General features: G+C 33.2%; 1 protein-coding gene across 1 annotated transcript in view; it reads right to left on the bottom strand.

Moving 5' to 3' along the window:
• Positions 1–458: 458 nt before the first annotated feature.
• LOC127411111 (uncharacterized) overlaps positions 459–19,270 on the bottom strand; it is a 53,539-nt gene continuing 34,727 nt past the window's right edge. Inside the window, exons 5-14 of the mRNA XM_051646470.1 lie at positions 14,997–15,050; positions 9,213–9,551; positions 9,076–9,093; positions 8,026–8,129; positions 7,720–7,733; positions 5,734–5,780; positions 4,075–4,422; positions 3,949–3,963; positions 2,342–2,445; positions 459–1,861 (exon numbers count right to left, since the gene is read on the bottom strand). Of these exons, the coding sequence (XP_051502430.1) occupies positions 1,826–1,861; positions 2,342–2,445; positions 3,949–3,963; positions 4,075–4,422; positions 5,734–5,780; positions 7,720–7,733; positions 8,026–8,129; positions 9,076–9,093; positions 9,213–9,551; positions 14,997–15,050 (1,079 nt within the window). The 3' untranslated portion in view covers positions 459–1,825. The remainder of the gene's footprint in view (positions 1,862–2,341; positions 2,446–3,948; positions 3,964–4,074; positions 4,423–5,733; positions 5,781–7,719; positions 7,734–8,025; positions 8,130–9,075; positions 9,094–9,212; positions 9,552–14,996; positions 15,051–19,270) is intronic.

Raw genomic sequence — 19,270 nt, 5'->3', positions numbered from 1 at the left:
ATAACCCAAACCTGTACTGGTACCATTGGACCCCAAAAGATGGTCTCAAGCTGGTGTTCAGTTCGGCGGGTGTAGGCATGGTGGACCCAGCAAGTGAAGGGGATTTTATATCTAACAGACCAGGGTATCTGCAGATAGTTCTGGAATCCAAGCATGTGACCCAGATTGGTTCAGCTGTTTGGTACTGTGCAGCCAGTCCCCACAGTAAACTAGAATAATCTGAATGCTGTACAAAAACTGTAAGGGTTGAAAACACTTTTCTGAGTTAATATGGAAGCTCAAATGTAATATCTGAGGCCTTGTCTCAAACTGCCATATTAACTGAGTAATGCCTATATTTTTACCCAAGATTAATTGCACAGTGTTTCATATGAACATACTGTGCAGATCTTTTTTTTATTTTAAGTGTATTGTGCATTCAGAGATGATTTAATATACAACATTTTTAGTGACCAGTGGGCACATTTCTTTATATAAGAACTTCTAAAGAAACCTATGCAAAGATTGAGAATATAAGGGGTTTTACCAATTATAACAGCATTTTTATGTACTAGGCTTCATATTACTGAGCAGTGGGACTGCATGAGTTAAACATGTTCCAGAAAAACAATACAGATGTGTGGGTGTGCGGTACAGACTGCTGATACAATAACCTGCAAACATGCTCCACAAATGAATCAGCCCTGCACCAGTTTCCATGCAGCAGCTCTGTTTCTAGACATATGTGAGCTCTGAGGCTTGAGTGCAGCAGCAGCAGGTGTGTGTGTGATGCAGAATTGAACACAAACATCTTCAGAGCATTCTGACCACATCCTGCACAACACCTCCTCACTGTTCACAAAGAAATGACACCACATCCTGCTTTCACCTACAACAGTTTGCTCTGTGACATTAAAAGTCTTCTATAGCCATTTAAAGTAGAAAAACTAGTCTAATTAAATTATTCTGGATAATATTTAAATTTTTTACATAAAAGGAGAAAACAAATAGTCTTTTGTTTTAAAAAGAATACAATATATTTTTTATTTAATTATTAGAAATAAGAATGGGGGTGTATCTAAAAAATTCACTCAACAACTTCTTACAAAAAAGATTTAACAAGAAGATGCTCAGTTTGTTGGTGTGAAGTCTCTATTTGTGAGTCTTCAGTTATTATTTGCAATTGTAAATTTAGTTGCAGTTCTCAGTACTTTTTACTTTGTCTTGTTTCTGGAAATTGGGGAAACATTTTTTTTTTCATTTACAGTACTTAGTTAAGGCTTAGAAATCTTAGAGGTCACGGGTCATATAAAGTCATATTTTTCTTGTTTAAATGGAAGATTCTTACATAACTGAGATAAAACACCCACATTTTCCAAATGTGCAGATCAGATGCAAATATGCTCTCTTTCTCGTAAAGCAAAGGACTCAATTAAACAGAGATTATTTTAGTCATAGCTAAAGGTAGAATATGAAATTCCAGGAAACAAATTTTTAGAACTAGAACTAATTTAGCATTTTACCTAAAACATGCTTCTTATGGTTAGTTGCCTTTTAATGCATTTAGCTTTAGCTTAACCAGTCAGTTTCTGAGTTGAAACTTAATATGTGTGCTAAAGAAACATGGAAGTGTTCAGGATTTAGGGGGATTTCCTCAAATTTTACTATTTTCTTTTAAAAAAGGAACAAAACGGTAAGATGTGATTTTGAAGGCATACAATCTTAAACGCAAACACCGTTACATAATTATAAGCATGAATCTTATAAGATACAGCAAATAAACATCCTGAACTGGTCTTGCATCTTGTTTTGGTCTCTCAGTGGCCAAGATGATGAAGAAGATATCTCAGTCCTCTGATAACTGTTTTCTGTCTATTGAAAACTGTAGGGAAAAAAAAAAAAAAAAATTATATTGGATATATATATATATATATATATAGCAGCTGATCCACTAACTACTGCCAAGAAGCATCGAAAGACGCATATCTTTCGTGAGCACTTGAGAATTGCTTCCTTCTTTCAAATAAATAAATAAATAAAACCTTACGCCATTATTTTACCACTCTCTCTCACCTTCCTCCCTAGTTGTACTTCTCTGAGCAATTTGAAACTTTGTTTTGCAGCACTTCTCATATTATTGCATGTTATTGCTGTGTATATACTGTATACTTTTATACTGCATTAATGTCATTGCATTAGATAAATTTACAATAGATTTACTTGTAAATATATTTATATATATATATTCTGATTGTCAATTATAGTGGAATAGTGGAATGGCTTGAGTGTGGGGTGACTGAATGTGACTTGATGGATTGGAGATTTGATGTGTGAGGTGTACGCTGTAATTTTTGTAGATTACCTTGAGTTTCCACACCAGACCGGCCATAATCAGAGCATACAGCACACTCTTGGAGAGGAACAGGATGTAGCCAAAGCCAAACGTGTTCAATGACCTCGGATTTACTAATATCACAAACATAAATGTCTGACACATCACTCCAACAGAAAAAAAGCAATTATTGTCACATTAAACAATTAAATGTCAATAGCCTTTTTTTTTTTTTTTTTTTTTACAGTCCAAGCATTGAGCATTCAGTGACCCCAACAAGTATTGTGGAAACTTAAAACACGCCTGATGCATGATGTATGGCGCTACATTAGATGACAACAATATCAAAACAAATAGCATCTGTGAACATATGCTTTTCTCAAAATTAACTTCAATATTGTTTAGCCATTTTTAAATTACTTTCAACCAACCAACTGCTCCCACTGCCATTTATAGTAGATGCATGAAGTCAGTTCCCCTTAATTTCACACAGGTGCTGCCTACATTGTTTTTTTCTGTCTTCACCATTCACTTGCCAGGTTACATGGACATGATCAGGATAAAAGTCAGAAGAGTTTCCGAATGCTTTTTATAATAATTGTGTACAGTATTTCTATTGTTTTATAACTAGATCTATCAATCAGTAAAAATAATAATAATAATTGAAATAATAACAGTGCATGCCAGTTATTTAATAGAAGTAATCACAAATATTACTATTTGATGAGAAAAGCTCCCCAAAAAAGTTAATTCAATATAGCTGATTCTCCAAACTCATATAATTATTAATATAATATAAGAAATTATAAATATAATAAAGACTATATAATAATAATAATTAATTCAATTGAAATGTAATGCATTATTGTGGCAGACGAGTAAAGCATTGATTAGACAATACAAAAAGTGGCTTTAATATATATCTTTTGCTTTATTCCCTTATCATTAAACAAGCTTACATTCTACAGATATTGTATCCATTTTGCAATTGAGTTTGTCAGTCTGTTATTTTCTTACAGTACGTGTTTTCGGTTCAGTTTGCATTATTTTTAATTGGCGGTTTATGTACAAGCGTGTCAGACGGACACTTTTGGAGTGTCTCACTGGTATTCAGCCTCATAAACGCCGCATTTTAGGATGCTTCAGTAAGTTAAAAGTAGTTGAAACTTAGAAAATCACATCTCGAGATCCCTGCATTCTGCTGTGCATCCTGTGTGTATAGGCTTTTATTGTGGCAGTACTGCTTGTGAAGTTTAATGAGTCGCATGGACCGCCCCTGCTGATAGGGCTTGTAAAAACACGAAGTTACATATTTTTTTTAAAATGAAATTTACGTACGAGTCAGTGGGCATGAAATTTAATGTAATAATAATAAAAAAAAATAAAATAAATAAAAAAATAAAAATGTAAAGCATTATTATTTTAATTATTTAATTAATTGCACTAAATGAGCAAATTCACAGCGCTGTTTATAATTTAAAACATATTTTTCTGAATTCCTTCTTAAAAATGTATGATAATGGTTTGATATTTTGTTATCTAATGCAATTCACTGAAGTGTCCACATTAACTGGGGTCACTCTGTCATGATTATCATTTCACTTGGAATATACATGAATTTTCAATGAAAAAAGCACGCTTACCTCTATGAGCTGGAGGGAAGAAAAGAAAATACACTTATACTTATAGATTGTATCCAAGTTACATGATATCCATTACACTTTAAAAACCTGTTTATCACATTGTTTTTCCAATTTCCAAACCTTTTTGGCCTTTTATGCTGTGTGGGACATTGATGGTTTGCATTCCATTGTAGAAGTAGACAGTGCAGGTGAAGATATTTTTGGGGTTCATCCAGTCTGCGTCATCAACTTTCATTCTGCTGGTGATAGTGTACTGTAATGTGCTCTGGTCTTGTTGTGCTGTAATGTCAGTTGCCACATTGGTGTTTCTGTCTTTGCCATTCACTTGCCAGGTTACATGGACATGATCAGGATAAAAGTCAGAGGCTACACACACCAAAGTTGAAGTTTTATTTGTCTTGTTTTGGGAACAGATCTCTCTTGGAGAGGGTGGTAGGACCTTGACGTTTGGCTTAGAGATTTTTGCAGCTTGAGAAGAACAACAAAGATTATTAGAAAGGGTCATTAAAACTACTGTGTTAATGTGTAACGGGGTGGCAGGTGTTCCTAACAAGGATGGTTAAACCTGAAATAACCTATGATGTACGGTCAATGAAAAGTCCCCACCATGATATGGTGTGGGTGTTTTTGTTTGTGCCAGCAAATTGACTTAATATGAGTGTCTAGACCAATTTTCCAAACTTTTTTTGTCTTATCTACCCCCTCAGTGCCATCAATATGGATCAAGTACCCCTTCATCAACACTAAACCAGAATAGTGTTCCTTTTCACTCATATTACTGGATATCATTAAGCGTGATCATTAATATTACAAAGGCCATTATTACAATGACTCACTTTTAAACACCCCCCCCCCCCAAAAAAAAAAAAAAACAGTAACTGAAGCAGTTTGAGAAATATAGAGGGAGATTAGTAAACAGCACATACAGTATGTTCCACTTCAAGTGTCAAATTGTCAAACCCAAGACTACATTACACATTTTATTTCCTATAAACAATAAATGAATGAGTGAAGTAATTTATTAAATATGAAAATCATGATATTAAATCATAGGATGCAATCTTTGGACAGCCCTATTATTATTATTAATATTATTATAACAAACAAAAATCTAAATATTTCAAAATATAAGTTTGCCCTGGAACCTGCTTAAGAACGCCTTGGGACACATGTACCCATGGTTGGCAATTATTGTTTTAGATTGTGTTTCATGTTATTATTGGAAATAAATGCTGAACCCAGACACTAAAAAATGCACACAAAAACTCATTAGGTTTTACATACATTAAAATGCTAAGCCCATGTTACTTTTGTAGGTTTGTATGCTTTCTTATAGATTTGTTTTATCCGTTTCAGATTCTTACATTTGGCTGTGAATGTTTTTCATGTTGTTAAGACCTGTAGCATGTTTTTAATATTTCCTTTGATATGCAATTTTGTTAGCTTCTTCTGCTGAAGATTTCATTAATTTCCTCATTGAAATATCTCATTTACAGAATTAAAATACAGTATTTAAGAAATTATAAATAAAATAACAAAACTAACATTTCTTAAATATAATTATATATATTTTTTACATATAAATAACTTAAGCAGTAAGCTTCTGGTCTAGTGGTCAGTGTGCACCTAGCTTTCTGCAAACAATGCGTTTCATTTGCATAAATTGAACCATATCACCTATTTTACTGCATTTCAGTGATCAAATAATCGAATATCCAGAACGATGTCTACTTAAGTACCACATGGAAACTGTAGTGTAAAAAATTAACTTAAACTTACCCAGAACTGTCAGTTTGGTCCCTTCTCCAAATTCTACTTTTGCGTAGCTAGTACACGATGATTTACCTCATTACCTAAACCTCAACAACTAACAGCTAATAATGGGCAATAGTACACTGTTTTTGGGGGCCCGTTTTCAGTTTGAGACCATGAAAGCCATAGTGGCCTCCCAGCTGTTACCTTGAGAGGCCTCTTGTGAGTAGCAAGATAGAGTGAAATGCTGTTTCTCTAATATGAATTAGTGTCTTTTTAACAATTATCAAAACTAACAAAAACGCCAATAAACATACAGTGGCTCCAAATACTATTTGTATAATAGAAATGTATATATTTTTTTATTAATTTATATATATATATATATATATATATATATATATATATATATATATATATATATATATACACTAATATATATATATATATATATATATATATATATATATATATATATATATATATATATATACATACACATATATATATATATATATATATATATATATATATATATATATATATATATATATATATATATATATATATATATATAAAAATGTAGAATTCTCAATCCACTTAATTGTAAGGTGAAAAAAAAAAAAAAAAACCTCAGAATCTCAGTACTCTGAGGTTTTCATGTTGATGAAAAGGTGTTCTATCAAGCTGATAGAACAATATACTTCGGAATGATTTTAACTCCAAAATTTTGCTTAGAGAAGCTAGAACCTCAGGGGATGACAGAAAGTGGGGCCACTGTTTTCATTGTTCTTTTCCTTCAAAAAAACAAAAACAACAACAACAACAACGCTCAAATAGCAAACAAAGTTTCTACACTTTCTGTGTCTTCACTAGGGGGACCCTTAAGAAACATCAAGACCACAGACAGATTTTTACTTGTAACACTGTACAATAAGATTGCATTTGCTAACATCAGTTCACAACATCAGTTAATATGAACTATCAATGAACAATACTTTTGCAGCACTTATTAATCTTTGAAAATATTAATTGCAACATATCCTAATAATATGTTTTTTATAAGTTTTATGCTTTAAAATTAGTTAATGCATTATAAACTAATTAACATTGAACGATTGTATTTTTATAAATTATCATTAACTAAGATCAATGGATTCTGTAAAAAAAATATTGCTCATTGTTAGTTCATGATACCCAGTGCATTTACTAATCTTAGCAAATTGAACCTTATTGAAAGTGTTACCTGAGTAAACGGATACATCTGACTACTAACCACTGACTAATGAATGTTACTGTATTGTTGCATGATCTAATATGTACATTCAATATCAATATAGTCAGCCAGCACTGACTGTTGAGATTAAAATACATGAGTGATGCTTTTAAGCCCTTTGCATTTATAACGTGTTGCAGTTAACTATACATTTAATTCTAAGAAAAAGACAGTTCTTTCAGTTACATCATTTTGAAGTCATTTTGCTCTAAATAGTAGTCTAGATTGGTGGATCATATTTATTTAGAAGATTTGAGGATGCGTTTCTGGATTTTCTTAGATACTATGGATTTTACTTTATTTATACATGAAACAAAGTCAGAAAACAGAGATCCGAAAATTACAAATATAAGGTCATAGTCAATATAATAATTATATGTTGTATATAATAACTCTGTAAACAAGTCTACTAGATTAGTATGGTAATATGATGTAAATTAATACTAAATAGAATGAAGCAAAATGAAAGAAAAAATTATATCCTTGCAACAGTTTACCATAATTATAACAAATATTTTACAATTACTCTGCTATGCAGTGTTTATTACACTTTCATAGAGGTAAATCCTCAAAACACACAAACAGAGAAATATTGCAAGAGAAACAGAGTGAAAGAGAGAAAAGTCATTTCCGTTAATTTTACAGCATGTTGAACATTTCCTTTCCAAGTGTAGCTGGATGATGGTTCTCTTGGCAACTTCTACAATCCGAGTTTCAATTAAGTTCAATGTCCTCACTTGCCAGCTGAACCCTGGGGAACAGAGAGCAAAGTCATTGTATCTTATAATTAAATCAATCAGTCAGTCAGTCAGTCTGTCTGTCTGTCTGTCTATCTATCTATCTATCTATCTGTCTGTCTGTCTGTCAGTCTGTCTGTCTGTCTATCCATCTGTTTGTCTGACTCTCTGTCTACAAGTTAATTGAATTCAATTTATTTCCAAAATGTCAAATGATCACACTCCATAAAAACAGACACAGACCTAGTGAACACAAATATTAACCAAACACAGACACAAATTGTACAGTAAATTTTAAAGCTTTACCTTTCTCCATACAAATACCAAGATGATAAGGCCGTACAGTCCACTCTTAGCAATAAACACACCATATCCCAGCTTTATCATCTGTGCTGATTTTATGTGTTCATCTGGAATGGAAGAGATCACATTATGTGAAAGGTGTATTTCTAACACAGCCTCGCTTGCATTCAACGTAGAAAAATTGATAAACAGTTAATCCCAGTTCATTCATTCATTTTCTATAGTTTGTTAATGGAGTCAGCAAATAACATCCTTTTAGACCTGAACATCAGGAGAGAAGTATAAAGATATCTTGGTAAGTTCTTAAATTTCACATATTACTCACCTAGAACTGTAAGCTTAGTGCCTTTGTCAAAGTATGCTTGATAGCCAGAGGTCACACTGATTCTATGCTACAGTTAAAACCTCAGCTATAGTTGGATCATATAAAGAGTCTTGCTTTTCCCACTATATCTTTTTAAAGGCATCGTAAGGCCTAAATCAAGATATTCTGTAACTATACTTGTTCATGAAGAAACCACTACAAAGATATAACGTAGCAAAATTAGCATTGTTACTGTGATTGCTCTATTTCACTTTGACTTGAATAAAATCACAGTGCTGTAATCCTGGCAAACATATGTTATAGCAATGCAAATCCTTAATCTTTGATAAAATAGCATTTAGAGCAGGTTTCTTACCTAGTACAGTTAACTTTGTTCCTTTGCCAAAGTAAGCCTGATCAACACCAGAGTCACAGTACACATGTGCACTAACAAATTTACTCATGAAGCTAAATCTTAAAGCCCTAGAATCTGATTATGCCCCATTAATGCTTCATGACTATAGGCCTATACATCCACTTTAGAAAGATAACTTAAGAAATTATACTATATCTGCTGCTTATGCTATTCAGGGTTGCAGGGAGTGCTGGAGCTAATCTCAAAAGTGAACACCCTGGACAGGTGGCCAGTCCATCACAGGGCTAACACACACACACACACACACACACACACACACACACACCTAATATAACAATTTGAGAGGTTCAAAAAGAAATGGGCAAATCCTTACCTCTGTTAAATCCGCTTACTGTAAATTAAAAGAGAATATTATTAAGAACAATTTATTTTATTTGGTACTTTGGTATTTGATTGAAAATATTAAGACCCAAAGATATGAAAATTATTCAAATTATGCAGAATGTCTACCTGCAGTTCCTTTAACTGTGCGAAAATCTGTAATATATACACTTCCATCAAAGAAAGTGTATGTGCAGGTGAATGTGTTTTCTGCATTGTTCCATTGCTCTCTAGAGACTTTGAGTCTGCTGGACATGTCGAACATTTTATTTCCATTTTTGGTGGCTTCATTGTCTGTTGCCACACCTTTAGTTACTTCTGTTCCTCCAATTTTCCATTTTATTTTCAGATGATCTGGGTAGAAGTTCTGGACCACACACACAAGAGTGACGTGCAGCTTACATTTCTCCTTTTTGGAGAGTTCTTGGAGTGTTATATTTTGTGGTCCAGTGGCTTTCTTACCAAGCTCTGTAAAATAATATTATAAAACATGTGTGACAACATTGAAGACCATCTTCCCATGGCAAATCTGCAGTTTTATGAACATTATATTATTTTTATCATCATTAATATAATTTCTAGATGTTTAATATATATATATATATATATATATATATATATATATATATATATATATATATATATATATAACAATAATAATTAAATAAATAAATAAAATGTTTGATTCTGTTTATGCATACATGTCTACACTATATAATTTTCTGTGTCAGCACAAATTTCTACAAATAAAAATCTCTTATAGCCTATTTCTACAATCGTTGACTATATTAATTGTGTACATGCACCAGTTGCAGAAAAATACAAGGAAGCCACAGTTCCAAGAACAACAAGAACAACAACATCTACTATACTATGTAAACATCCTTTAACATAAGCACAGTAAAGCTAATATAAAAGTCACAATTCAACATTCTTACCAAGAACAGTTAGCTTGGTCCCCTCTCCGAAATAGGCAGGATATGTGCCAGAGCACACTGAACCAAAACAAGTAAAAAACTAACCACACGCAAGCTAATATTTTTTATCTACTGTAAATATCTACTCCACATGTATTGCATTTTGTTGCCATCTTACTGTTTACATAGTTATACTATTTTTATGTTGTCTCTGTGTGCACCTCATGAATAGGGTTTAATATTAAAGACTTTTCAATTATTTAATTAATATCCTTTTTGTGGTTACTTGTTTCAAATAGCAATCATATTCAGTTGCATTCTACAGTTTAGGTGCTCAACTGCTTGTTCAACAGGAAAACCACATACAACCTTAAGAACCTAATTTATCTGTCCTTGCAAACTTTCAATTATAGTATATGTAGCTTAAGGCAACAATCTTACTTGATAGAGTATACATATCAACAGTAACATTATTTTGATATTAATTATTCAGTGAGTGCAAAACAGCAAATGTTGCCAAAGAACAGGTGCAGCATTCAGACCTAGAAGAACTTTCAGAGCTGAGCGTTTTACATTATATACAGTTTATATATTCAGCTATCAGCGTTGGCTCTTTTGACAATGCAGAGCAGTTCACTGTTATCCAAACTGAACCCAAAAATAAATAAAAAAGTCTAATGTTGTATCCTTACCCAAAACAGTGAGTTTGGTCCCCTGACCAAAGTAAGCAGGTCTGTTGTTCACACTGCTCAACGGCTACAGTAAAACAGTCACTATCACTTTAACCTGATTTCACTGTACAATGGCATTCCTGTGATGCTCAAAATATAGATTTTTAACAAAGCTCTGAACCATAAATGATGAATGTTGACTTGGTGAGAAACAATTTGAAATTATTTTTTTCCTTAAATGCTACAAGACGTTTTTTGTAACACATAATCGTTTTAGTAAATACAATATGTTATCTGAGTAATAGCAAGGATAATAATATGTCCAAAGGTGGATTCTTACCTAAAACTGTAATTCTGGTACCTGAACCAAACTCAGCACTGTTGCCGTAGCACAGAATATTCTCTTATCACAAGTAGAACAATGGCAACTTTCTATTTTTATGGCAATATTTGAGCACACTTCATTGCCTGGGACAAGTGTTGTTTAAGTGATTTAGTGGAAATGATTAATAGCATTCACTAATATTTTTTTAATCCTTTAAACATTTTCAACTACAAACTGACAAAGCCTACTGACTGAGAAAATAACAAAAGGCATGCAGACAAAGATGAAAAAAAAAAAAACACTATTAAGATATAACATAGCAATATTAGCATTGTTACTGTGATTGCCTCTATTTTACTTTAACTTGAACTAAATCACAGTGCAGTAATTCTAGCAATGCACATCCTCAGTCATTAATGACATAGCATTTAGAGTAGGTTTCTTACCTAGTACAGTTAACTTTGTTCCTTGCCGAAGTAAGCCTGATCAACACCAGAGTCACAGTATACATGTGCACTTACAAATTTACTCACAAAGCCAAATTTTAAAGCCCTAGAATCTGTTTAGGCCCCATTAATGCTTCATGACTATAGACCTATACTTCCACTTTAGAAAGATAACTTAAGCCCACTGAGTAATTACTCATCAAGTCGTTTGATGAATATAACACACAAATACAATTATTTTCTTAAATAATAGGCTCTTTCCTTAGACAAATCAACAATTGACATCAATTTAGACCTGACTGTCAGATTATATTTCTAAATATTTTGCAATTTACTTACCAAGAACTGTAAGTTTAGTGCCTCTGCCAAAGTATGCAGCACTGCCCATGTTCACATTGACTTTATGCTACAGTTAAAACCTCAGCTGTAGCCAAGGTCATAAATATTGCGACTTGTCTCAATAAATCGAACTAAATTATTATTATTATTTTTTTAAATAAAGTAAAATATGTAATATCAAAAAGACATATTGTTTATTGCTTCCGTTTGACATAATTCATGGTATGTCAGATGTTTTTAACAATATCAATCAATGAAAGTTTTGTTTCTTACCCAGCACAGTTAACTTTGTTCCGTAGCCAAAGTAAGCTTGATAACCACCAGTGTCACAGCACACATGTGCACTAACAAATGTACACAAGACTCCAAATGCTGAAGCATTAGAGTCTTTTTTCACTTTAAAAAATGCTGCTCGACAATGTCAATTTAATTTGGATAAACTACTTTTGTCCATTGAGGATTTCCCATTTAAATCATTTGATAGATAAGACAAAAACAACATTATTTTGAAATCTCTTCACAAAGTGGTATCAACGAATAGCATTTTAGTCCTGAACATAAGATATCTACATTCCTAAATATCCTCATAAGTTCTTCAATATCACACAGAATGCTCAAACTACTCACCTAGAACTGTAAGTTTAGTGCCCTTGCCAAAGTATGCTGGACTGCCAGAGTTCACATTGATTCTATGCTACAGTTAAAACCTCAGCTAAAGTCTGTCATGCAGACCTTTCCACTTACTGTAACTTATATGACAGAATTCATAACAGTTTAATGTTTCTTACCCAGTACAGTTAACTTTGTCCCTTTACCGAAGTATGCCTGAGAAGCAGTGTCACAGCACAAATGTGCTCTGACAAATTTATTCAAGACACCAAAAGCTAAAGCCCTAGCAGGTATTTTCACCAGAATACCCCATAATCATTGCTAAGCTATATCAATTTAATCTTAGAAAGATTACTTTCAAAGAATACTTCCCAATGAGTATAATTCACCTTTTACAGCATGCCATAATATACATGCACAGACAATGTAATTTTTTTTTCTATATATATATACTCCATAACATCCACTAACACTAACATCCCTTTAAACCTGAAAATCATAGAGATACATACTTAAATATCCTTACAAGTTCTTACATATCACACAGAATAATCAAGTTACTCACCTAGAACTGTAAGTTTAGTGCCACTGCCAAAATATGCAGGGTTGTACTGATCACACTGATTCTACGCTACAGAGCAAACCTCCTCTAGATCAATCCAACACATTTAACTGCTTTTTCAAAAATTTGTGAACACCAAACTTTTTCAGAATGTTATAACATGTGACACTCAAACGTTGTCTAATAAGGATCTCAAACAACAGATAGGTTCAGATAATGCAGTATGCCACCTCTGTTTGTTGAGCCACATGGCATGCATTACATACTCTTGATAATATTTTAATATTTACAAAGAAATAATGACATTCTTTAGAAATGTCAACCAGTTTAGTAACATTAGCTTCAATTTTTTTGTCTTACCTAGAACTGTTAACTTTGTTCCATGGCCGAAGTAAGCTTGACCAGCACCAGTGTCACAGCACACAAGTGCACTAATATAATTACTCAGACTTCATGAAGTGAAGCCCTGCTGTTTGCTTTAACGCAGAGGCTTCAGAAATGCTACCGTTTTATATACCATTTTTATCTACGCTGAGAAAGAAAACTTTGACTAATTATTTATTCAAATCCTAACATTGCACAAAGTTTCCCAAAGACAAATACCTAACAAATTCACTGAATAAGAAGACAGAAAAAATTAGAGACACTTTCTTAGTTTCAATACGATGTTGCTGCAGGTAAAATATTTCTTACCTAGGACTGTGAGTCTGGTGCCATCACCAAAGTATGCAGGGTTGTAATTGTTCACATTGATTCTACACTACAGATAAAACCTCCTCTACTCTCAATTTCTTCTACATATCATCACTCATTCCACAATATTCAGCTACTTATTCAGTGAAATGCATTAATAATTATAGGACAGAAGGTACCTTTGGAATGCATTTTTTTTTAACTCGGATATTTAGTAGAATGTCTTCAACCTCTTTTTTTTTTTTTATAGTAGACAGAATAAATGTAATAATATATTTTGATACATTTCTCATTTTCACTTCTGATTTGATTAAGCATTGTCATTTAAAGAGTTTGAAGTGTTTCTTACCAAGTACAGTTAACTTTGTTCCTTCACCAAAATACGCCTGAGCAGTAGAGGACACAGCATGCCAGTGCATTAAAAAAATTATCTAGGATAGGTGCTAGATTTAGTCTCTGATCAGTAGCTGGTTACTGAATTTTTCTGACATTTCAATGCCAAATCTTACACATTAATTATATTTAATCTAAAATGTCTCACCTGTTACTGTAACTTTAGTCCCACTGCTAGAGTGTGCAGCACTGAACTGATTACACTAATGTTAAGCATGAATGAAATGAACAACTAGTAACTAGTAATGCACATTATTAAATTCATAGCCTCAGACTGAACTATTGCAAACACACTAGTTAACAAAGTTTCTAACGTTTTAGCACTTAGAATGATGGACCTATTGCCACAAACAAGACAATCTAATTAAACACAATTGAGATGTCACTTAAGCAAACATATTTGATCTGTTTTGCATGTCATACCGTTAGATATTTTCGACATAATTTCTACCTCATTATTTCTGCATAACATATTATAATAATTTTTTTCTTACCTAAAACAGTGAGTCTAGTGCCGCTTCCAAAGTAGGCTGGTGTGTTTGAGCACAGAGTATCAAGACAGTATCACAAACTATCTATCTTGCATCAACTAGTACACAAGTTGAGGTAGTTCTAATACTAATTATACTGTATGTGGCAAAGCATGATTTAAATGTAGTTAATCTTTCACATTTACAAAAAAACTGTAACCTTGTCCCTTCACCAAAGTAAGCTTGGCTGCTCCCAAAGCACAGCGTATCAGCACACTGGTAAAATTACTTGGACTACATGGTCCTTACATTTAAAACAAACGTACGTGTGTTACTTTTTGCATCGCTTTGTTATGTTACAGTCCTCTCCCTTTCCAAATGACACCTTTTATGATTTTATTCATATTACTTTATACAATCAACTTATACTATAGTTCAATACAGCATATTCTGAAATGTTTTGCATTTGAAGATTAAGCATTACTTACCAAGAACTGTTAATTTCGTGCCTTTGCCAAAATAGGCTTGATAATTGGCACAGCATTAGATTGTCATGGCAAAAACGGTTTCAGGTTGAATGCTCAAATAACACACTGTTCTGAAACTGGTTCAGACGTCTGCTGTACAACCTAAATAATGTCTCTTTTCATCACAGTTCAACCTTAATCACAGACAACCATCATCACTTTCACATTACAGTTTCTGTAACTGTCTAATCTTTCCATGAACATTAAAATAATTTTATAGTTAAAAAGTATGTTTCTTACCTAAAACTGTTAATTTTGTTCCAGCTCCAAAGTAGGCTTGATAAGTATTGTCACAGTGAGATGGTATGCACACATTTGTAGATATTTGCGATAGAAGCTATGTTTAATCTTACAATGGATTTTCAAACACACTGAGTTTGATGGGCTACATGAAACATTTTGAATGGGTTGTGTTCCTGATGCTGTCATAGTTTAGTCATAATTAACTAAATATGAAAGTTATAGGTCAGACACTATTATTTCATCCAACAGTAGTCAGCTATAGCATTTAAAGATTTAAATAAATTCAACTTACCTAAAACGGTCAGTTTTGTTCCAGGTCCAAAGTAAGCTTGTGAGCCAGTGGCACATTACCAATCAGTGCATCAAAATTTGCATTAGAAAATTCCTTATTTTTCCATGATCATACACAAGTCCATCAATTCCACATTTTTTCTCTCCCATGGGGTCTTCAATGTATAATACATAAATCCGGAATATAGATTCATATGCAACTAGAAAAGAATGGTCAAATTGACGATTCTAGCACAACCTTACTTACACACACATGCAATTTCTGCTAATAAAATATGTTGAAATTCATTAAAATGTGTAGAAATAACAGGACAAAGTATGAATCTGCCTGTCCAGGAGATCTGTTATGTTTGAATGTTGAAATCCATGTCAAATCCTTGCAGTCTTTCCATTCTCTGTCACGGTGTAATTGACTGTATAGAGATGAAGGTTTTTGTACAGCGGCTCTATGGGATTGTATCACCGTGGCCCCCTGTCCCCACTGTGCTAAAACATTATACAAAAACGAAAAATTATCTTTCTCTCTCTTCCCCACACTCCCCCCACTTCCAATTTTATCTTTATTTTTCATCATTTTGTTGCACATGTTCTTTTTTAATGTCTATTGGTAAAACATATGTTACTATTTCTGTGATTACTGAGAATTTGGGCAGGTACACATTCCTCCTAAAAATGTCTCTGTGACAGTTGCCTGCCCCGCCCACATCCTCATGTAACAATCATCAATGTAAAGTGTGGGAACAGGTACTTTGCAAAACATCTGTAAAGCAGATTTTTTGGTAATAAATGAGTTGTAATGATTCGGTTTTTTATTTAAAACTGACTTGGTAACTAAATAAATTAATAAGTAAACAAATAAAACAGAGTGTTGTTGATCACAGTATTTTCAGTTGTTATACCAAGTTTTAGGAGGTTTAGCAAAGGCTTAAGAAAAAAAAAAGGGGAAAAAAAGTAAGAAAAATCTCAAAAGAATATCTGAATTTTTTGCAGTTTCAGTTTGTTCAACATCAATATAACGTCTGGTGCAGAAGAAACATATGACATTAATTTTATTCAATTTTATAAAAAATAAACGTAATATTTAATATGATGTCTTCTGAAAGGATGTCAGAACCAGGGCTGGCTGCTATGGAATTCTGGGTCCCCTGAGAGAATATTGATGTGGGACCACACCAACCATATCTTATACCCTATGAAGAATGTCATGGAACCAACCTACATACAATATCTAAATATAATTTTATACATAATTAAATATTAATGTTATATTGTTAATACATATTGATTCAAATAATGAAAATATGGTTTCAAATATGGGCCTTTATTAAATGTAAAAAGAAATATGAAAAAGTCTTTCTTGAACAGTGAAAATTGTTCTAAAAATGCAAAATAACCATGGCATTCTTACATTAGAAAAAGCCTTTATTATCACATGGCCATAGACAAAACATTTAATACTCCCAAATTTGTCTACAGCCATGGACTAATAAAGGTTTTTAATGTAATGTGAGTGCCATGGTTATTTTGACTGATTTGAACCCTTGACCATAAAGCACCTTAAAGGGTTAGTTCAACCAAAAATGAAACTTCATTTACTCACCCTCAATCCATCCCTTTCTTTCATCTGCTGAACACAAACTAAGATTTTTAGAAGAATATTTCAGCTATGTAGGTCCATACAATGCAAGTGAATGCAACATTTTTAAGCTCCAAAATCCTCATAAGGGCAACATAAAAGTACTCCAGACACCTCTGATGGTGAACACATGGATTTAACTTCTGGAGTCATATGGATTACTATCATGCTCCCTTTTATGTGGATTTTGGAGCTTCAAAATTTTGGCACCGATTCATTTGCATTGTGAGGACCTACAGAATTGAAATATTCAAAAAATCTTCATTTGTTTTCTGCAGAAGAAGAAATCTTACACATCTGGGATGCCAGGAGGGTGAGTAAATCATGAGAGAATTTTCATTTTTGGGTGAACTATCCCTTTAACTTTACACTCCACTTCTTTTAGAATTTTTTTTAAATATTTTTTTAAAGTTAAATTTGATATTTTTTTCTAATTGTTAACTAGCAAAACTGTAATACAAATTAGATATTCACATCCTTAACAAGGCTGCCACATTTCACCAGGGCTGAACTAAAATCCAAATGCATGACCTTTTTCAGGGATGTAGATTCCAGGGGGGATGGGGTGAGGTAACCCCTCAATAATCAAAACAACCCCCCCACCACCACCCCCCAAAATATTTATACTATGATTAATGGAAACAAGTAAATGCTTCACGCTGCAACCCAAATGTTCAAGCCAAATCTATGCCCTTGGACCAAGTCACTTATACTGTCTTTGATGTCCAACTGTTTTAGACAGTACTGAATTTTCTTGTACTTGTTATATAACAGCTGATCTTCAACCAGTCTACAAAGTCCTCACATTAATATCAACATGTCAGTATTCGATACCAATGCCTGTGAAATTTCACGTTTCTCGATCCCAAACATAATAGCCTATGTTATTGTACACACTTTTATTTTAAAAGGTTACATTTTTATATTAATATTACATCAAAACAATGGCATTTAGCCTTAAGTAAAGTAGCGCTGCAGCAATGTTTTCTGATGTCAAAAAAAGAATATACAAACTAGTCAGTCTACTTTTTAGAACCTTCTATGCTCCTCCTTGTATGCTTCTATGACGAGACGAACTCAGAACCCTATCTTGCATCGCAATGAAAATATGGCACTGCGCATTGCCAGCAAGCGCATTTGTGATTGCATCTTATCTATCATAATCAATCATTATAAATATCTAAAAACCACATTAAATGTTTGATAATATATAATCAGTTATAGGTACAGGACATTTCACCATCAGTACAGGAGAAACTCACGTTCGAAAAGGTTAAACTGTTCACTCAAGCACAATTAAGGAAGTTCAACCTGCCACAGGCGCTGCTGACACAGTTCTACTCGGCCATCATTGAGTATGTCCTGTGTACATCTATAAATGTCTGGTTTGGTTCAGCCACCAAATCAGACAGAAGGAAACTACAATGGACAGTCAGGACTGCTGAGAGGGTTACTAGTGCCCCCCTGCCCACCCTCCAAGACCTGTATGTCTCCAGAGTGAGGTAACGTGCAGGTAGAATCACTCTGTACCCCACACACCCTGCCCACTCCCTCTTTGAACTGTGCACTCTAGTATACATATGAATTAGCAGTACCTACATTTTATCAGTGTTTAATTACAATGAGTGTTTGTCAGCACTCTGGAACAGAAATCTAATTTCATAGGAATACCTCATATTTTTCATATATTCACATTTCTTTTTTTTCTTTTTTTTCACTAGTCACACGTTGTGTCACCCAATAGGTGAAAATACATGTACTCATGTTTTTCTTTCTTCTTCTTCTTCTTCTTCTTCTTCTTCTTCTTCTTCTTCTTCTTCCTTTTTTTTTTTTTTTTTTATAAATTCGTATCCTGCTTTGGAAACTTACTTTTTTCTTGAGATGTTTGTTTATAGAGAGAAAAAGAAAATCATTCAAACATTAATAATAAATACAAACATATACACCTAATCATTCCATAAAATGTGCCAAATTGTGATGTCAGACATTTTAAATACCAATGAGAGGACGTTGCCGGTGCCAAACCCCAAAGCATTTGGCATCACTGAAAAGGTTGTTCACTTTA

This window comes from Myxocyprinus asiaticus, chromosome 20, assembly GCF_019703515.2.
Source record: "Myxocyprinus asiaticus isolate MX2 ecotype Aquarium Trade chromosome 20, UBuf_Myxa_2, whole genome shotgun sequence".
Lineage (NCBI taxonomy): Eukaryota > Metazoa > Chordata > Actinopteri > Cypriniformes > Catostomidae > Myxocyprinus > Myxocyprinus asiaticus.
Note: the sequence above shows the minus strand (reverse complement) of the source record. Positions and strands in the feature narration are given on the sequence as shown.